General features: G+C 41.6%; 1 protein-coding gene across 1 annotated transcript; it reads left to right on the forward strand.

Moving 5' to 3' along the window:
- The first annotated feature begins 939 nt into the window (after window positions 1–939).
- On the forward strand, window positions 940–19478 carry LOC117351745 (proteinase-activated receptor 3-like). The gene is made up of 2 exons (XM_033927514.1): window positions 940–1077; window positions 18109–19478. Exons 1-2 carry the CDS (start codon window positions 975–977, stop codon window positions 19167–19169), a joined length of 1164 nt encoding a protein of 387 aa, XP_033783405.1. The 5' UTR covers window positions 940–974; the 3' UTR covers window positions 19170–19478.
- Window positions 19479–20422: the final 944 nt, after the last annotated feature.

Consider the following 20422-nt stretch of genomic DNA (forward strand, 5'->3'; position numbering starts at 1 on the left):
TGGCAGGATCGGGTCTGTGGGCTCTTGGTGGTTGCGGTAGGTCTCGCTGCTGCTTGTATGTAAAAGAAGTTGTTTTTCTACTGCTGCTGATATTTAAAGCAGGTAGATTGATCTCTTAAACGGGATATAGGGGGAGGAGCTCACATGCCTGGTTGGATCGGGGCAAGGGCTCCTATTATAGGTTATTATAAATATACCGTAGCTACCTCATGGTTCTGTGCGGTTAACAAAAATTAAAATACAAGTGTACACGGTATAAGCACAGTTAATTAATCTAAACTATTTGCCAAATAGATCAGTCTTCATAGATTTTCAAAAAGCCAGATAAGAAGTAGAGATAGAAAGATACATACTAACTTGTTTATCCCGTAATGCTGCCTGATACGCTAAGATCTTACTAAAGAAATGTTTATACACAGAAGGAATGTCAAAGATCCGAAGATCACGTAGATGTTTTCTATTGGCAAATTTAAAATGATCCATGAGATAACTGGGTAATAACCCACCGAGAGCCTTAAAACTTATTGATTATTGAATTTATGGGTGCTTAGGTGCTTTCAAGTTATTTGAAGGGCACCTTACACCATCTCTGGTGTAAACATCATACTTCATAATTATCCCTATTATGTGAATTTGTTTGGGGATTTGGTATTTCATCACTACCAAGATTAACAAAAATCCACTATTGCAATTTCTGCTTCCGTACTGGTTGTGGTTGTATAGAGTGCATCTTACCCACTTATTAAGGGAAGAACAAAAAAGGACATGAAAATGATGCAAGAGGTTTTTGTGCAAACTCTCGGCTTTCCATGTGATACCATGCAACCTCTACCTTCATGATCTGGGGGTTTTTTCAATTTAACAAAATTTTATTGGTTTGTAACATTCTGCTTCCAGTCACTCACAGACTAGTGGGTGAACTCAGAGGCAGCAGTAGCAGAGTCAGTCTGTGTGGAAATAGCCAGTGGAAAGAGATGACAAAGTGGCATGTCCCAGTCACCGTTCCAGCTGTGTGTGCCATGATTTTTCTCTTCCTCACCTTCTTCAGTCTCTGCCAGGCACGCAACTGTGACAAAGGTAGGTGTTCAAACTTAGTCAATTTGCTTGATTTCCATAAGCAAATTCAGTCAATTTACATTTTTGTAAGATAACCCACCCTCTCCCAAACAAACAATAACAAATCAGTATCTAAATGTAGACATTTCTATTTTTTGGGGGGTGGGGGGATAGGGGGATTGAGATAATGTTCTCATTTTAAGTGCAAAGTGCATTTACAGAGGGAAAACATTCTCTTCTGTTTTCTTAAAAAACTAATCCTCTCCAGAATGATGCTACAAATGATTTTATAATGTTCTTGAGGACCTGCTGCCAAATTTCAAAAAGAGAAGAAAAACCATGCTGGGTTAGACCCAGGTCCATTGAGCCCTAAAAGTAGAACTGCTTCTCTTAGCTTATTCTCATGTTTGTCTACGTTGGGCCGCTGAAAAAGCTCTCAGCCCAACCAAGAAGAGAATGATGTGGAGCCGTGACACTTACAAGTTATTTCACACTTTTCTTGACACTTTTTTTGTTTCAGGCGTGAATTTGTGGAACAAATTGCCAGGTCAGCTGCGATTGTGTGAATCCAGAGATATTTTCAAAAAGTTTTTGAAAATGCAATTTTTGTTGCTGCGTTTATGTGAAAAGGCTTTATATAACGATTAGTTATACATGAGCTGTGAGATGGGTAAAGACCAGAGGATATACGCCCTCCTTTACAAAAGCATAGCGCGGGTTTTAGCGCTGGCAGTGGCGGTAACAGCTCCAACACTCATAGGAATTCTATGAGCGTTGGAACAGTTCCGTGTTAGTTCCGTGCTACGTGTTAGTAAAGGAGGTGGGATAGTGTTTTAATGATGGTACTGTATATGAATAAGTATGATTTAGTCAGCAATGTGGATAGCAGTAGCTTTTGTTAGATATAAGTTGTACTGTCTTTTAAATAATTTTATATCTTGACTATAAAAATGCTTAGTTTTATAAGTGGTATAAAATTTCTTAAAATAAATAAATGAATTTCATATCAATGAAAAGTGTGGAATAACTTGTAAGTTTCATGACTCCACATCATTCTCTTCTTGGCTAGACTGAGAACTTTTCAGCGGCTCCTTGTATTGTGATGTCATAATGCCTCATTCCACCAATGCCTAAGAGCCAACCTCATTGGTGATGTCACAATAGCTTGGTTTCTCTATACCTGTGCCCATTTACTAGATGCATTTGAAATGAAAAGTGTGGAATAACTTGTAAGTTTCATGGCTCCACATCATTCTCTTCTTGGCTAGACTGAGAACTTTTCAGCGGCTCCTCGTATTGTGATGTCATAATGCCTCATTCCACCAATGCCTAAGAGCCAACCTCATTGGTGATGTCACAATGGCTTGGTTTCTCTATACCTGCGCCCATTTACTAGATGCATTTGAAATGAAAAGTGTGGTATAACTTGTAAGTTTCATGACTCCACATCATTCTCTTCTTGGCTAGACTGAGAACTTTGCAGCGGCCCCTCACAGTGGCTCTTCCAAGCCTACCTGGCTATTAATTTTTTTATGAACTTTTCCTCCAAGAAATTGCACATACCTTATTTGAATCTTGCTATATTGGTCACTAAACCTCACATTGGGTTTTAGTTTACAATAATCATTTCACAATTAAAACCTCTGTATAATTGTCTTATAACCTCCACAAAATGACTTTAAAGTGAATAAGCTAACCAATTTAATGAATAACCTCCATCTTTACAAAGCCATGCTAGCGTTTTTAGCGCTGGCCGTGGCGGTAAAAACTCTGAAGCTCATAGAATTCCTAAAAACACTCACAGAATCCCTAAAAACGCTAGTGTGGCTTTGTAAAGAAGGAGGCAAGTATAATTCAAAGAGCAGATACATGAACATATAATTTTGAGGACATGTTGTCAGAGTAGGTTACTTACGAAAATTAAGTTCAGTTATCCCAGTTAGACCAAATAAGTTACTTCCCCCTTTTACAAAACTATAGGTTGGCTTTTAGCTCTGGCCACGGTGGTAATAGTTCTAATGGTTTTGTAAAGGGGGGGGGGGTGGAAGGGAGGTAAGTGCAGAGAATGCTTAGATAGAGGCACCTCACCCCTAGGTGCATTGGAAGAAATATGGAGGAAATGGAAAGAGAAGAGAATGATAGAAAATAAAACAGAGATAGACTGAGCATAATAATGAAAAAGCATTTGTCGTATTCGCTGTGAAAGAGGATTAACAGAAGCGCAAACACTGAAAAACCGCAAATAACTTTTATATATGTTATTTGCTGTTTTCTGTTAAAAACCATCATGAATATGGTGAAACCGCGAATAACACGGTGGGAGACCTGGCCTGTTTCTGAAGGAGAGGCAAAACACGTTGAAGAAAGTGCCGGGAATCAGCAATTTTCTCCGTAAACGCTTGGAATCAGCGATTTCTCTATGCAAGCTGATGTAATTTGGGGGGGAGGAGCCAGCAAGCTAAAAAACGTGAATAATCGAAACTGCGAATGCTGAAACCGCAGATACGAAGGGAGAAATGTATACAGAACTTTAAAAGATTGCTGATTTCTTCGAAATAGTCTAATATTTTCTTCCTTTTTATGGGATTATGAAAGCCCTTGACATTTAATGATAGTATTTTCAACATTTGTGCTTACAATATATAATATGTATAATCATTACATTTGTACTATGCATTCCTTGATCTTGTTGTATGCCTTTTTGCTTTATCACAAAACCAATAAAAATTTTTGAACTGAAAAAAAAAGATTGCTGAAATGACATCTTTTTTGTCGGATGAAATACAGGGTATGAGACTCTGTTATCAATGAGGAAGAGATGATGACAGTAAGGTGCTGGTCACCCATGTATTTTATTGTTTGTATCTTTTGCTCTTTTTTGTGGGTGTATTTATTGTTGCTCTTGTATGTTTTTTGGTACGTAATTTTGTATTTTTGTATGTAAGTTTGTAACGTGCCCTGGGTAGGGGCGGGATATAAACAAATAAACCAAACCAGATGTATGGAGTGATGAAAGTGATTATTAACATTCCTATGAGTGTCGGGAGCAGCGCAGAACATTCAGCGCGCTGGCCTGTGCTAAAAACCACTCTCGCGGTTTTGTAAAAGGGGGGAGGGGGATTATGTATGAATTGGTTGCACTTGTAAACCCGCCTTCTGTCCATGTTGCAACTTGCAGCTCTCAATTCCTTGAACAACCTCTCCACCACTCCACTCTCCACTTCAACGTATGGCCCCCTTTTACACAGGCGCTAAACGCTAACACGCCTTTGTAAAAGGGGGCCTAAGTGTTTCTGTTTCTAGTTGCACTCAGAAGTATTTTGCTTTAAATAAAAACAAAAGAGAAAGTTGTGGGTTCCACAAGGAGAAAGTCCTGACACAATGCCATGTTGTGGGAATCTCTCTGTTATTCTTTTAAAATGGAACGTTCAATGGCCGTACAACAGGGACGGTATAAGAACATAAGAATTGCCATCTCCGAATCAGACCCTGGGTCCATCAAGTCCGGCAATCCGCACATGTGGCAGCCCCGCCAGGTGTACCCTGGCATAGTTTTAGTCCCCATATCACCGTATGCTTCTCAAGGGAGATGTGCATCTAATTTACCCTTACCCGTATCACTCTATGCCACTCTTTAGGAGATGTGCATCTAGTTTACCCTTAAATCCTAGAACGGTGGATTCTGCAATTACTTCCTCAGGGAGAGCATTCCAGGTGTTCACCACTCGCTGCGTGAAACAGAACTTCCTGATATTCGTCCTGGACCTGTGCCCCCTCAGCTTTGATACTCTTTGGGGTTCCAAAATGCTGCTACTATTTGGGGTTTTGGAATCTTGCTACACTTTGAGATTCTGCACGGAATCTTGATACATAAGAACATAAGAATTGCCATCTCCGGATCAGACCCTGGGTCCATCAAGTCCGGTGATCCGCACACGCGGAGGCCCCCCTGCCAGGTGTACCCTGGCATAGTTTTAGTCCCCATATCACCGTATGCTTCTCAAGGGAGATGTGCATCTAATTTACCCTTACCCGTATCACTCTATGCCACTCTTAAGGAGATGTGCATCTAGTTTACCCTTAAATCCTAGAACGATGGATTCTGCAATTACTTCCTCTGGGAGAGCATTCCAGGTGTCCACCACTCGCTTCCTGATATTTGTCCTGGACCTGTCCCCCCTCAGCTTTAGTCTATGTCCTCTTGTCCGTGTCACATTGGACATTGTAAATAATGGTTTTTCCTGCTCCATTTTGTCGAATCCTTTCAGTATTTTGAAGTCTCGATCAGATCCCCTCACAGTCTCCTTTTCTCAAGGGAGAACAACCCCAGTCTCCAAAGTCGTTCCTCGTAGTCCAGGTTCTCCATACCTTTCACTAGCTTCGTTGCTCGTCTCTGCACCCTCTCTAGCAGTTTTATATCCTTCTTTAGGTATGGAGACCAATGCTGGATGCAGTATTCCAGGTGTGGTCTGACCATGGCTCTGTAGAGCGGTATTATAACTTTCTCTGATCTACTCGTAATTCCCTTCTTTATAAGAAATTTATGGATGTTTGGGAACCATTGACTAAGGGCTCCTTTTACAAAGCCGCGTTAGCGGTTTAACGTGCATAATAATGCACGCTAAACCACCGGACGCACTAGCTGCTACCGCCTCCTCTTGAGCAGGCGGTAGTTTTTCAGCTAGCGCGTGATTAAAAGTCACACGCGCGAACGCGGCTTTGTAAAAGGAGCCCTAAGTTCTGTAAGGAATGATAATTGATTTTATTTTATCGACCCGTAAGCATACACATCCAGGGTGGGGGGGAGGGGGGAGGGTTTTGCATTGGAATTTCATTCAGGGAATATATGGAGATTTCCTGTAGGTATGTACCTTTTCTGATTATTTGATTGGGGGGGGAGGGGAATGGTTGTACATTAATGTCTGTAAGTTAATGTGCATTTTGTGTAAACTTATGTATATTAAAATTGTTTGTTTGCACTATGGTAGTTTGGAAATTTAATAAAGATTTACAAAAAAAAAAAACACCCCCAAACAATGCCATGTTGTGGAAGATTTATTATTTTTTAATTTCAGAAAACAAGCTGAAAAAGTGAGTAGCTAAGTTCAAGTACTTTTTCTATGTCCCTCCCTCTGAAAAAGTTTATTTAGGGCTCCTTTTATCAAGCTGCGCTAACGGTTTAACGCGCGTAATAGCACGTGTTAAACTGCCGGCCACGCTAGCCACTAATGCCTGCCTTGAGCAGGAAGTAGTTTTTTGGCCAGCGCAGAGGTTAGCGCATGATTAAAAGTCACGCATGCTAACCCCGCTGGCGCGGCTTGATAAAAGGAGCCCTTAGTATATGGTGTTAGAAACTGGGAAGAATAATTTTCCAAAAATCATGCCCTGAGCAGATGAAAAGTAATTTAAAATGTTTTCTTTTTAAAGATGCCTTTAATTGATCATTTAATTTAGTCCAGCAAAGCTGTTAACTTTTTCCCTATCCGAATGTACTTCCCTTTTTTCAAGTTTATTAGGATTTTATATACCGCCTATCAAGGTTATCTAAGCGGTTTTTACAATCAGGTACTCAAGCATTTTTCCCTCTCTGTCCCGGTGGGCTCACAATCTATCTAACGTACCTGAGGCTATGGAGGATTACCGTAAGTGACTTGCCCAGGGTCACAAGGAGCAGCGCGGGGTTTGAACCCACAACCCCAGGGTGCTGAGGATGTAGCTTCAACCACCGCGCCACACACTCCTCCATGTATCTTTACTCGATAAATATTGTAGTTCTCCCCCCCTTCCTATTGTACCCCTGTGGTTTTAATAATTAAGTACGTTAAAATTGTCTGACTTTTTGTATGTCTGTAAAAGTTTTTAATTATTATTGTACAATGCTTAGTATCTTAGGATAAGCGTTTAATCAACTTAAAACTTGATGACATTTATTCTACATGGCATCTTGAATCAGATAGAATGTAGAGAAGTGAATTTCCAAAAGATTGATGTAACTTGCATATACGAGGGGGCGCTGAACAGTTCTCAGCCCAACCAAGACAAGAATGGCGTGGATATGGTTCAATCGATGATCTGAAACAACGGCAAAAACAGAGAATTTCAATTCTGCAAATTGGCATTTAACAAAATAAGATAACACACTTTTCAGCTATAGAAGTTGGTTGGTTGGGCTGAGAACTTTTCAGCACCCCCTCGTAGTTGTTTTGTTTTGATTTTTTTTTTTTTTAACATGAGGAAAATGCTATGGGGGTCATCTGTCTCTAGGACATGGACCATTTTTGTGGCTCAGTAAGTTTTGCAAAAATGAAACCATCGATTCCCAATCTACAAACGATTTGAACCATCTGGATTCATCCTTTAGATCAGGGGTGTCAAAGTCCTTCCTTGAGGGCCGCAATCCAGTCGGGTTTTCAGGATTTCCCCAATGAATATGCATGAGATCTATTTGCATGCACTGCTTTCATGGTATGCAAATAGATCTCATGCATATTCATTGGGGAAATCCTGAAAACCCGACTGGATTGCGGCCCTCGAGGACCGACTTTGACACCTGTGCTTTAGATTATATATTGTTACTGACTGATCCTTCTTAATTCCAAATCCAAATAATATCATAACTGTTGACTACCTCTACACTCCTGAAATGATCAACACTTGGAATACTGCATCCAACATTGGTCTCCATACCTAAAGAAGGATATAAAACTGCTGGAGAGGGTGCCGAGACGAGCATCAAAGCTAGTGAAAGGTATGGAGAACCTGGATTAAGAGGAACGACTTAAGAGACTGGGGTTGTTCTCCCTTGAGAAGAGGAGACTGCGAGGGGATCTGATCGAAACTTTCAAAATGCTGAAAGGAATCGACAAAATAGAGCAGGAAAAACAGTTATTTACAATGTCCAATGTGACACGGACAAGAGGGCACGGACTGAAGCTGAGGGGGGACAGGTCCAGGACGAATATCAGGAGGTTCTGTTTCACGCAGAGTGTGGTGGACACCTGGAATGCTCTCCCAGAGGAGGTAATTGCGGAATCCACCGTTCTAGATGCACATCTCCTTATGAGAAGCATAGAGTGATATGGGGACTAAAACTATGCCAGGGTACATCTGGCGGGGCCTCCGCGTGTGCAGATCGCCGGACTTGAAGGACCTAGGGTCTGATCCGGAGATGGCAATTCTTATGTTCTTATTCAATATACATATTTCCAGTGTCAATACAGAAACAATTTCAAGAAAGAAACTGTCAATTTATATTGCAGAGAAAAATCTTCAGTCTAGTGGATTACCAAATTTATCATTCTTGCCAGCAAAAAGGATTCCGTTGGCTTAGATCAGGGGTGTCCAACCTTTTGGCTTCCCTGGGCTGCATTGGCCCCAAAATTTTTTTCTGGGGCCGCGCAAACACTGCAGCAATACAGAGGAGGGAGTCGGCAAGACGGTAAACACCCGGGGGCAGCAGAGGAAAACACTGCATCGCCCTCGACTAGGGCCGCACAAAATACTTCACGGTGCCGCATGCGGCCTTCGGGCCACAGGTTGGACACCCCTGGCTTAGATGCAGGCTAGTGGTCTCAGCATGATGGAACAGAGGAGATGAAAAATAAATTTATTTTTGAGAACTAGCTGAAGGCACAGCAGAGGAGCTATGAGCCAAGGTGGTGACAGCTCCTTTTATCAAGCCACGCTACCGGTTTAACGCACGTAATACCGCGCGCTAAACCGCCGGCCGCACTAGCCGCTACCGCCTCCCTTGAGCAGGCGGTAGTTTTTAAGCCAGCGTGGGGGTTAATGCGTGATGAAACGTTGCGTGCGTTGACCCCGCTAGCGCGGCTTGATAAAAGGAGCCTCAGCTGCTATAGTTCCTGTTCTGGGTTCATTTGAGCTTGGGGGTGTTTAGTGTCCTTCAACTGCAAACCGCCAAACGACGTTCCTATCCCACTTCATACCGAGCCACTGGAATCAACTGCCCCTACAGATTAGATCCCTTGAAGGACTCCTTAACTTTAGGAAAGCAATAAAAACAGACCTCTTTACTTAACTCCCCCACCACGACCAATGGATTACACTTCTCCCTCCGTATTCGCTGTGATAGGGGGTTAACAGAACCGCAAATACAGAAAAACCACAAATAACTTTTTCAGATGATATCCACTGTTTTCTATTAAAAACCATCGTGAATATGGTGAAACCGCGAATAACATGGTGGGAGATCTGGCGTGTTCCTGAAGGACAGGCGTAGCACGGTAAAGAAAGTACTGGGAATCGGCGATTTTCTCTGTAAATGCTTGGAATCAGCGATTTCTCTATGCAAGCTGATGTAATTGGGGGGGGGGGGAGGAGCCAGCAAGCTAAAAACTGCGAATAATCGAAACCGCGATTGCTGAAACCGTGAATACGGAGGAAGAAGTGTACAAAGAAATGTACCGTATATTGGTACTAGATCCTCAGTATGTGTCGCATTAGGTTAAAACTTGTATTGAAAAATCTTGAACTTTAACTATGACAAATTGTAACCTGTTATGTCTGTTTAACCTGTAACCCGTTCTGAGCTCTTTGGGGAAAATGGGATAGAAAAGGAATTTTAGTAAATAAAATATTTTCTTGTCTCCAGAGGACACACAATCTGATTTTTGTATTGGAGATAATTTATTTTTTTAGCACTGGGGTGTGGGGGCGTGGTTGGGGGGCAGAGAGTGGACACAGCCAGTGGCGTAGCGAGGGTAGGAAGCATCTAGGGTGAGGGCACCCCCTGCACCCTCTCTTAGCTATTTCTGGGCCAGAAACCCAGAGCTCTGCCCAGTACGGTTCATAGTCATTCGCGCGCGGGACTTCGGCATGCTGACATTGCAGCGCAGACAAACGGCGCAAAACCCCAGCGCGCTGCCTAAAAAGTTACTTTTAAAGAGCTCCGACACGGGGTGTGAGTGGGGAGCCCCCCCCCCAGTTTACTTCATACTCTTTGCGCTGCCGTTGGGGGGGGTTGGGGGAGGGTTGGAACCCTCCATTATAGAGTAAACTTAACTTTTTCCCAATTTTTTTAGGAAAAAGTTAACTTTTCTGTATAATGTGGGGGGTTGCACCCCCCACCACCCCCAACAGCAGCGCGAAGTGTATGAAGTCACATGGGGGGGTTCTCCCCCCACAACTCCCGTCGGAGCTCTTTAAAAGTAACTTTTTAGGCAGCGCGCTGGGGTCTTGCGCCAAATTGTGTGCGCTGCAATGTTGGTGCGCCGAAGTCTCGCGCGCTTTTGTCCCGTCACCACCCAGTACAGTGCTTAGATTTAATCTACTGGGGTCTCTGTCAAAGCCCTCCCCAGCCCATCCTCAACCAAATGGCCAACAAGAGCACTCGCAGAACAAACCTATTTAATTACCCCTCCTTGAAATCTTACCAATACAAAAAGTTTCTAGATAGGATGTTATCATTCCAGGCAGCCAGGCTGAACACGTGGCTTGGAAAGCCCATACTTGAGGCCATTCCATAGGCAGACTTTAGAAAATCCCTGAAAACTCGACTGTTTAACAAATTCTAAATTCCCATACACAACTCTTCCTCGCCCCCTAATTCCAAGGCCCAAAACTAATTATACTTTCCACCTTGAATCTCATGTACTGACTAAATGTATCTTTATGGTAACCCACCTGTATCCCTTACACTGACAAAATGCACCTTGATAGTAACCCACTTGCATCCCATGTACTGTCAAATGTATCTTTATTGTAAACCGCTTCGAACTTCACGGTATAGCGGTATATAAGAAATAAATTATTATTATTATTATATGGGGCACAGACCATGTAAATCTACCCAGTACTAGCCTTAATTCTTCTATATCTACCCAATATTTTCAGATTCGAGATCCTCTGTGTTCATCCCGTGCTTTTTTCAACTCTGCCACAGTTTTACTCTCCACCACTTCCCTCGGGGGCGCATTCCAGGCATCAACCACCCTCTCTGTAAAGAAGAATTTCCTAACGTACTGTTTAGAATTGCCAGCGCATTATGATAATAAAAAGCAGCCAAACTTTTAGTTGATTTTATTGTTATTTTTAAATTCTCTACAAATAAGTCGGTCAACTTCTTAATAGAGAAAACCCCCAAACCTACCTGGCTTTGTGACCCTCCTATGCCTTCTCCCCGTGCCCCACTCTTGTCCCATCCCTAGTCTCTTTCCACATCTTGCTAGGTACTTGGGACTTGGGTTGGCCACTTTTGGAAACAGGATACTGGGCTTGATGGACTTTGGCCTGTCCCAGTATGGCAATTCTTATGTGAGCCAAGTATAGGACAATTGAGGCATTGTGACATCACTTATGAAGTGGGCTTAGGCATTGGTGGAATGAGGCATTATGACATCACAATCTCAGCTCTGGAATGTTGCTACTATTTGGCTTTCTGCCAGGTACTGCACAAGGAAAAGAAAAGGCAACCGCAGGAAAATACCACAGCACCAGGTACGTATGTTTTATAAAGCAAGGACCTAGTTTATTCACAGGCTAGTTGTAAACACAACACTTCAGGATATCCCTAAAGTTTATATTAATTAAAATCTAATATACTGCTTTATTTAATGAAATCAAAAGTCTACAAACTATAGATAGCTTAAATTTAAAAGAGGAGGTGACAGACATGCAAATCTTTCTTATGCATATTCATTAGGGATATCCTGAAAACCTGATTGGTCTGTGGACCCCCAGGACAGGATTAAGGATGTCTACCCTTGTGGTTGTGGCCTTGACATTCTTCAGACGAACAGAAGGCAGACTGTCAACACAACTCTGCTTTGTCCCACTAGGCACACAGTAACCTTTTGTTATGTTATTGTTGGTCTTATATTCCATCAAATCCTCTGGGGTGGCGTTCAAGGTGTGTTACAAACATTAATTAGTGTATCACAGACATTAATTATTTCTATAGTGATACTAGACATATGCAGGGCTATACAGAGTCACAAAGAGGAAAACAGTCCCTGCTGAAAAGAGCTTACAATCTAAAGAGTCAAGACAGACAAACAGGATGTCATGGATACAGTTAAGGGAAACGGTTAATCAGCTGGCTGGTTTAGAGGGCAGAGGGGAGTACAGGACAATCAAGCCATTGTGACATCACTGATGAGGTTGGCTCTTATTGGTGAAATGAGGCATTATGATGTCACAATACCAGCTCTGCTTCCCAAAGACTGAAACTCTTCAGGATCTTTTCCAGATAAGCCCCGCCAAAAAGTTAACCCCCGCCACCCAAAAAAGATTATAAAAAAGAGGCGCGATCTGTATAAAGTAAAGTGGGGGGGTTCCCCCCACTCCCCCCGTCGGAGCCCTTAAAAAAATGATCGACAGTTTATCCTATTTTTTATAATGTTAAGTTTCATATCCTCTTTTTTATAATCTTTTTTGGGTCCTCCGACGGGGGGGCGTTTTACTTTATACACATCGCACCGCGTTGTGGGGGCGTTGTGCTGAGAACTTCACTGGTTAAGGTTGCGTGCGCTGGCAAAAGGTGGCGGAGCATAACTTTCGGTGCGTGCACTTTTTCCATTAGTGGCGGGGCTTATCTGGAAAAGATCCACTCTTCACACTATATTACTACTATGAATTATTTCTATAGCACTACCAGACGCACGCTGCGCTGTACAGAGTCACAAAGAAGACAGTCCCTGCTCAAAAGAGCTTACAATCTAAACAGCCAAGACAGACAGACAGGATATAGTTAAGGGAAACGGTTAATCATCTGGCTGGGTTGGAGGGCAGAGGGGAGTACAAGACAATCAAGCCATTGTGACATCACTGATGAGGTTGGCTCTTATTGGTGGAATGAGACATTATGACATCACAATCTCAGCTCTGCTTCCCAGAGACTGAAACTCTTCACAGTACTACTACTATGAATTATTTCTATAGCGCTACCAGATGCATGCAGCGCTGTACAGAGTCACAAAGAAGACAATCCCTGCTCCATAGAGCTTACAGTCTAAACAGACAAGATAGACAAACAGGATATCATGGATACAGTTACAGGGAACAGTTAATCAGCTGGCTGGGTTGGAGGGCAGAGGAGTAGGGTTAAGGATTGATAGCTATATCAAAAAGGTGGGGTTTCAGTCTGCTTTTAAACAAGGGACAAACTTGGGTAATTTATTCCAGGCAATTATAACAGCATAAACATCCTTACAATATCAATTAATGCATCACAGACATTACATCGGTAATTATAACAGAAACAGAGCATCCTTCGTGGTGGGGTTCAAGTGGGCATCACAGCACATTATAGTAGCAGTTATTACAACTCAAACATCCATACAATAAAGCAAGAAAAGTCCAATTGTGTTAATTTAGATTTTTGGTACAGCGAAATTCATGGATTGGTTTATTTGCTTCATAATCATAAGCATACATTAACACAAAGCTCCTGGCCAGAATTCATTCTTTGTCACATCTACTCATCACAGCTCTTCTCTCACAGATAAAACAAATCTTGAATTGAAAGAATACGGCTGAAAAGCTCATTGTGATCAACTTCCTTCAGATTGCCCAACAGCTCCCCCTACAGGGTAATTTAGGTGAAGACAACCACTCTTCAAGCCATATTTAAAGCAATGCATACAAAAGTATTGATTCCCTGTGAAAGCCTATGGAAGTGGGCCTGAATACCCAGCTGAGCATTAAGCTAAGATTACTCCTTGCCACATGAAAATATTTCAAGAACCTCCCCCCCTCCCCATAAAACAAATCTCTGACGTTATGGAAGGTTAGAAAAAAAGTCAGAGGCAATTTGAATTGAAGCACTGAATTCTCCAGTCATTGTGTATCCTAATATTACATGTGGTATCATGTACAACATGTGTAACATGACATGTTTGTTTTTTTAAATTCTTTATTCATTTTTAAAACTTTCAATAAGTGCAATATAAGATAAAAACAGTTTATACTTTAAGATCACTTAATATTCTATCAGAAACTAATTCAAACCTAATATTCCACCTCCCTAATACCCAAACAATTAACTTCAGTTATAAGAAAACAATGAATCATCCCCACCCCCCTCTTGGACGTGTATATTCAAAGGGACATTCTTTACAGTAATTGGTTAATGGCTCCCAAACATCCTCAAATTTCTTAAAATGCCCCTGTTGAATAGCTATAGCACGTTCTATTCTGAAGATATGGCATAAAGAATTCCACCAGAAACTGTAACTTAGCCGATCCCAATTTTTCCAACCCCTGTCATGATAAGTAGTAATTTATTATTATTAGACGATATTTGGCTCTTCGCTCTCATTGATGTGCCAAATAATACCGTATCATACGATAAAGCCACCAGATTTTCCAATAATTTATTTATTTGACTCCAAATGGATTCCCAAAAACTATGTATCAATGGACAATAGAATAGTAAATGATCTAACATCCCAGCTTCAAGGCGACAATGCCAACATCTATTCGACTTTAAAAAAAACAACAAACCATGAAAATATAGGGGTAACTTTCAGGAGCCTGCATAGTTTTAAAGAATGGAGGGACTTGTAAGAGGCAATTTTATAATCCAGGTGTTTACATTTACCGTATACAGGTGTTAAGCTACTAAACAATATTCTCTGAAGTGATGAAACCCACCAGCTAAAGTCCGTACAGGAGAAGTTTATATCAATTTCACACTTGTTTTATGCATTTCACAGAACACTGTTTTGACATTGTGGTAGTTTTTTTTTTTTTTTTTTAAATGCTAATGAGGTTGTTACCCATAATTCCCTACTGTGAAAGTATGGCGGAGAGTGGGTTCTGAGGCATTTTCCTTCTGCTGTCCTTCAGCGCTTCTTTATGTATTTATTAATTTGTCTAGTATGGACTGATTATTTACCTGGTGGGTTTCAGGACTGGGGAGAGTATTGTTTAGGGTTATTTCATTCTTTCTCTTTTTTTGAGTTCCATATTTTCATAAGGTACAGAATGTTGACATTGACATCCGCATGTGTGCACATATGCATATAAATGTCAATATCCCCCTAAGCGCCATTCCGAAAGGGTGCGTCTAAGTGGCAGAGCACATAAATGTAGCACCCGCAGTCACATGAGGTTTAGGGCTGGTGGAACTACAGGTCCCTAAATGTTAGGTGAACCAATATTGGGTTGTAGTAGTATTGAATCTGAGCAGGCAAGTGTTGCTATGAAATAGTCTTTCACTGCGTGGTATCAGGGTACCTACATGGAGCTACCGACTTATAGAATTACCCTCTATCTATTTGTATATTACTATTTGGATTTAAGAACAGCCTTACTGGGTAAGAACAATGGTCTATCTAGCCCAGTATCCCATCATTGTGGAGGCCAATCCAAGTCACAAGTACCTGGCAAAAAAACCAATGCATGTCTGTCTCAACAGCAGACTATGGACTTTTCCTCCAAGAACTTGTCCAAACCTTTTTTAAAACTAGCTATATTAACTGCTCTTACCACATTCTCTGGCAATGCGTTCCAGAGCTTAACTATTCTCCGAGTGAAAAAATATTTCCTCCTATTCGTTTAAAAAGTATTACTCTGTAACTTCATCGAGTGTCCCCTAGTCTTTGTAAAGCTTGATGCAGTAAAAAAAAAATCGACCCACTTGTACCCGTTCTACACCACTCAGGATTTTGAAGACTTCGATCACATCTCCCCTCAGCCATCTCTTTTCCAAGCTGAAGAGCCCTAATCTCTCTAGTCTTTCCTCATATGAGAGGAGTTCCATCCCCCATTATCATCTTGGTCACCTTTATAAAGAGATTCATCCAAGGTGGCGCACTGTTCCCTCTAAGCCAGTGGTCTCAAACTCGCAGCCCGGGGGCCACATGCAGCCCGTCAGGTACTATTTTGAGGCCCTCGGTATGTTTATCATAAACTCAAAAGTAAAATAAAACAGTTTCTTGATCATATATCTCTTTAGCTATAAATGACAATATTATTATTAAGATTTGCCAAAAGGAAAGATTTATAAACTATAAAGAGTTCTACCTCATGCAAAATTGTCATTTCTTTATTAAGACATTAACTATTTTTTCTGAACCCCTCCAAGTACCTACAAATCCAAAATGTGGCCCTGCAAAGGGTTTGAGTTTGAGTGCACTGCTCTAAGCTGAGCGGGAGTCCTCCACCTACACTGCTACCAGTGGGGGGTGCTATTTCACTAGCGCATTTTCAATAGTGAGGGACAGGAAAGGATTTGCAGGATTCCAGGGAATCTGTCTGTCCCTAGTGATTTAGAAAACAATATTGAAGCATCACCCCCATTGGCGGAAGTACAATTGGAGGACTCATGTTCAGTTTAGAGAAAACAGTGTAGTACAATACATTTTACTTGATATAAACAGCTAATATTGTGTTGCAGTTTTAACAATAGAAACATTAGCATTAAAAAAAAACCCACAGCAAAAACAATGAGAGTAGTAGAAATATCTTGAATTATGGTAAATCTCCAGAGTTCTCTCTGAAAATATAAGTGTATGTGGTAAAAACATTTGCATTCCTTGCATCTCCTGTTTTTGTGGGTGACCAGGTGGGGGTGAAAATGTGGGTGTAGTTTTGAAAATTAAATCTGTGCATGCTCTTTTCTTTTCCATCCTAAACAGCCCCCTCCCTGGAACTCCTTCCTTAATATAGCTAAACAGCACATGCACAATGGAAACCCAGAGGGAGGAAATATTCAGATAGGCCAATTTAGCCAGGGGAAAGCTATTTTCATGGGAAAATAGCTTTGAAAATTCTCTCCCTATTCATACATGCAATTCAGCCATCTACTCGCAATCGTGTCATACATATCTGCCCACAATCTGAATTTATAACATTATTAATCATATGTAACCCCAACAGAAAACAAAAAACATCTTGTGGTACATATCTGTTCAAATGCAAGAAGGGGGAAATTCTATAAACGGCACCTTAATCATGGATGCCTAGCAACACCTAAATGAATTCCGCATGAAACATTTGGTTTTAATTGCTTGAATTGGCTTGGTAATTGACCATACCATTAAAAGCTGATTAGGACAGATTGTTCACCCTCTCCAAGGCAGAGAGAGCGAGAGGGCACTCTCTAAAGTTGAAAGGGGATAGATTCCGTACAAATGTAAGGACGTTCTTCTTCACCCAGAGAGTGGTGGAAAACTGGAACGCTCTTCCGGAGGCTGTTATAGGGGAAAGCACCCTCCAGGGTTTCAAGACAAAGTTAGACAAGTTCCTGCTGAACAAGAACATGCGCTGGTAGGGCTAGTGTCAGTTAGGGCGCTGGTCTTTGACCAGAGGGCCGCCGCGTGAGCGGACTGCTGGGCACGATGGACCACTGGTCTGACCCAGCAACAGCAATTCTTATGTTCAATTTGTTTCTTGCTGAATACCATGTGGTGCCTAGCGACACCTAGGTCAGTGTGCCTACTGGTGCCTAATGACATGAAAAGTAGGCGTGGTTAGGGGCGGAGAATAGGCGTGGTTGACTTAGGTGTTACTAGGTGTCTAAGTTAGATGCTGGTAAATTAGGCCAGGAAAACCCTGGCCTAATGTAACGCCACCTACCACTAAGACACCTCTAGGGGTCCTTTTTCTAATAGCACGTGCTAAACGCTAAAGTGTGCATTATATTCTATGGACACGATAGTGTTTAGCGCTAAAAAGGCTAGCACCCCTTAGTAAAAGCGGGGGCTAGTGATGCCCAAGCCCATTTAGGCACTGCTATGCATGATTCTATAAAACAGCGCTATGCGGTTGATGACAACCGCGCAGACTGGCGCCTTCAAGTTAGGTGCCATTAGGTGTCTTTTATAGAAACAGTCCTGAAATGTCTTGCTGGGGTAAACGTGACTGCAATTTGTGTGCACAGCACTGCTATATGTGCACAATATTTACAATTTAACTTCATGTCTTCAATGCAGTATGTAGGAAACGACTGTCATATAAATGCAAATACCCCAAACTCCCTGGCAGTTCTGGGATTCTGTTTTCCAGGCTGTGAAGCAAGCTCTTTTATTTCACTGGGGTCTGGCTACTAACATTTAAATTACATGAAGAACATTTTCTTCTTTTTTCCAGAACCTGATGCACCCAAAGGAAGGCGACTGAGACCCCTCTTAACTAGAAGCAACTCTTCCAAGTTTTCCCTCGATGAGGCTGTTCAAGCTCATCTTACTGGTTTGTTGACAACCAGAATTCTGCCAATAATCTACTCTATCATCCTGCTCATCGGATTGCCAGCTAACGGATTGGCCTTTTGGATCCTTGCTGCCAAAACGAAGAAAATTTCTTCTACCCTCCTCCTTTTGAATTTATCCATTGCTGACCTCCTCTTTGGTCTTGTACTGCCATTAAAAATCTTCTATCACTTCTATGGCAATAACTGGCTCTTTGGTGAGATCTTGTGCAGGGCAACCTCTGCTTTGTTCTATGGAAACATCTACTGCTCCATCCTCTTCCTCATGTGCATTAGCCTGGACCGATACATCTCCCTGGTACATCCATTTATGGCCAGAAGCTTGCCACGACGGAAAGCAGCAGTTTGTGTCTCCTTTGCAATATGGTTTGTGGTGATAGCCGCCGTAATTCCATTCCTGCTTACACAACAGTCCAGCAGTTATGCAAATGTGGACTTTACCACCTGTCACGACGTCGAGGTAAAATGCAAAGATAACTGGCTTGCCTCATACTTTCTTGGCCTTGTCATCTTGGGTTTTGCCATACCCTTTGTTGTCATTGTGTACTGTTACGGGGCCATCCTGATAAAACTCATGGGTAAGAAAAAGGATCTCCATCATATAATCTGTCTGTTTGTTCTGGTGCTGCTCACCTTTGTACTGTGCTTCTCTCCAAGTAATATTCTGCTGTTCCTCCACTCTCTGTGGGACAAGCAGGAACGCCACCAGCACAATGAGCTGTACATTTGGTACACCATCGCCCAGGCATTCGGCAGCTTCAGCGCCTGCATTGACCCTTTCATCTATTATTACACATCCAAGGAATTCCGGACCATGGTGAAGAGTGCAGTCTGTTGTTGCAAGGAGGAGGACAGGCAGACTTCAGGCAGGACGTCAGACAAACCGACTTCAGGCAGGACGTCAGACAAACCGATTTTAAATCAATCCATTTCACATCACTAGAACTAATCAGCTATTTAGAGGTTTTATCATAGGGCCTGGATCTTGAACTGACACAATACCCTCATATTATTAAAGAGTAAGTTTATCATGTAAATTCTCTTAGGTATTTCAGTGTACAATTAACAAAAGCAAGGAAAAACTTATCTAATACTCTTTTTATTAGGCCTATAGACCTCATACTCAGTAGAACACAAGAACATAAGAATTGCCATACGGGGACATAATGCCTCATTCCATCAGTGCCTAAGAGCCAAACTCATCAGTGATGTCACAATGGCTTCATTGTCCTATACTTGGCTCACATAAAAACAGAAGAGCTTCCATATTGGGACAGACCAAAGGTCCATCAAGCCCAGAATCCTGTTTCCAACAGTGGCCAACCCAGGTCCCAAGTACCTAGCTAGATCCCAAGTAGTAAAACAGATTTTATGCTGCTTATCCTAGGAATAAGCAGTGGATTTCCCTACGCCATCTCAATAATGGCCTATGGGCTTCTCTTTTAGGAAATTATCCAAACCTTTTTTAAACCCTGCTAAGCTAACTGATTTCACCACATTCTCCAGCGACAAATTCCAGAGGTTAATTACACGTTGTGTGAAGAAATATTTTCTCCCACTTATTTGAAATCTACTACTTAGTAGTTTCATCGCATGTCCCCGAGTCCCAAGTATTTTTGGAAAGAGTAAACAAGCTATGAATGCAATTTGAAGTCAGGATGCTTTAAGAGAAGAGTTGGCTGCTTCAGGTTTCACAGTGATGATGACAGTGTTATATAGTTGGCATTTAGTAGTAAGGTTGACCCAGCAGGTCCACATTGGGTAAACCATGTCAACGACACCACACTGGATAATTTATTTCTGGGTCAAATTATCTCATATTTGTAAAAATATCTTTCAGATGTTCCCAATCTGTAAACTGTTCCTTACTAGTCAGTAAATAAATGATACTTTTTTCCCCCATTGATTTGTGAATATTCGTTTCCTTATGTGTAATGTCGTTTCCTACCTGTAATGTCTTTATTTATTAATTTTTTTTTTTTAAAAAGATGAGGAGAACACCAAACTGCAGAAAATTCAAAGAATAAACTAATGCTTTGTTAGTTGAATAAAAAGATACCACCGTCCGAGGACTTGCAATTTGTCATTCCAGAGACTCTCTTGAGATCCTACGTTACTTATTCTTGTCCTATCCTGGATGGCTCCCTCCTGTGGGAAATACAATACAAATTTCTCCTGTGATTATATATTTCACCG

This window comes from Geotrypetes seraphini, chromosome 18 (assembly GCF_902459505.1).
Source record: "Geotrypetes seraphini chromosome 18, aGeoSer1.1, whole genome shotgun sequence".
NCBI classification, from domain to species: Eukaryota; Metazoa; Chordata; class Amphibia; order Gymnophiona; family Dermophiidae; genus Geotrypetes; species Geotrypetes seraphini.

Bases quoted from the DNA above. Each gene is read 5' to 3' on its own strand.
- LOC117351745 (XM_033927514.1), top strand. From the start codon at position 975: ATGACAAAGTGGCATGTCCCAGTCACCGTTCCAGCTGTGTGTGCCATG. The intron at 1,078-18,108 runs GTAGGTGTTCAA...TCTTTTTTCCAG, and splicing joins GGCACGCAACTGTGACAAAG to AACCTGATGCACCCAAAGGA.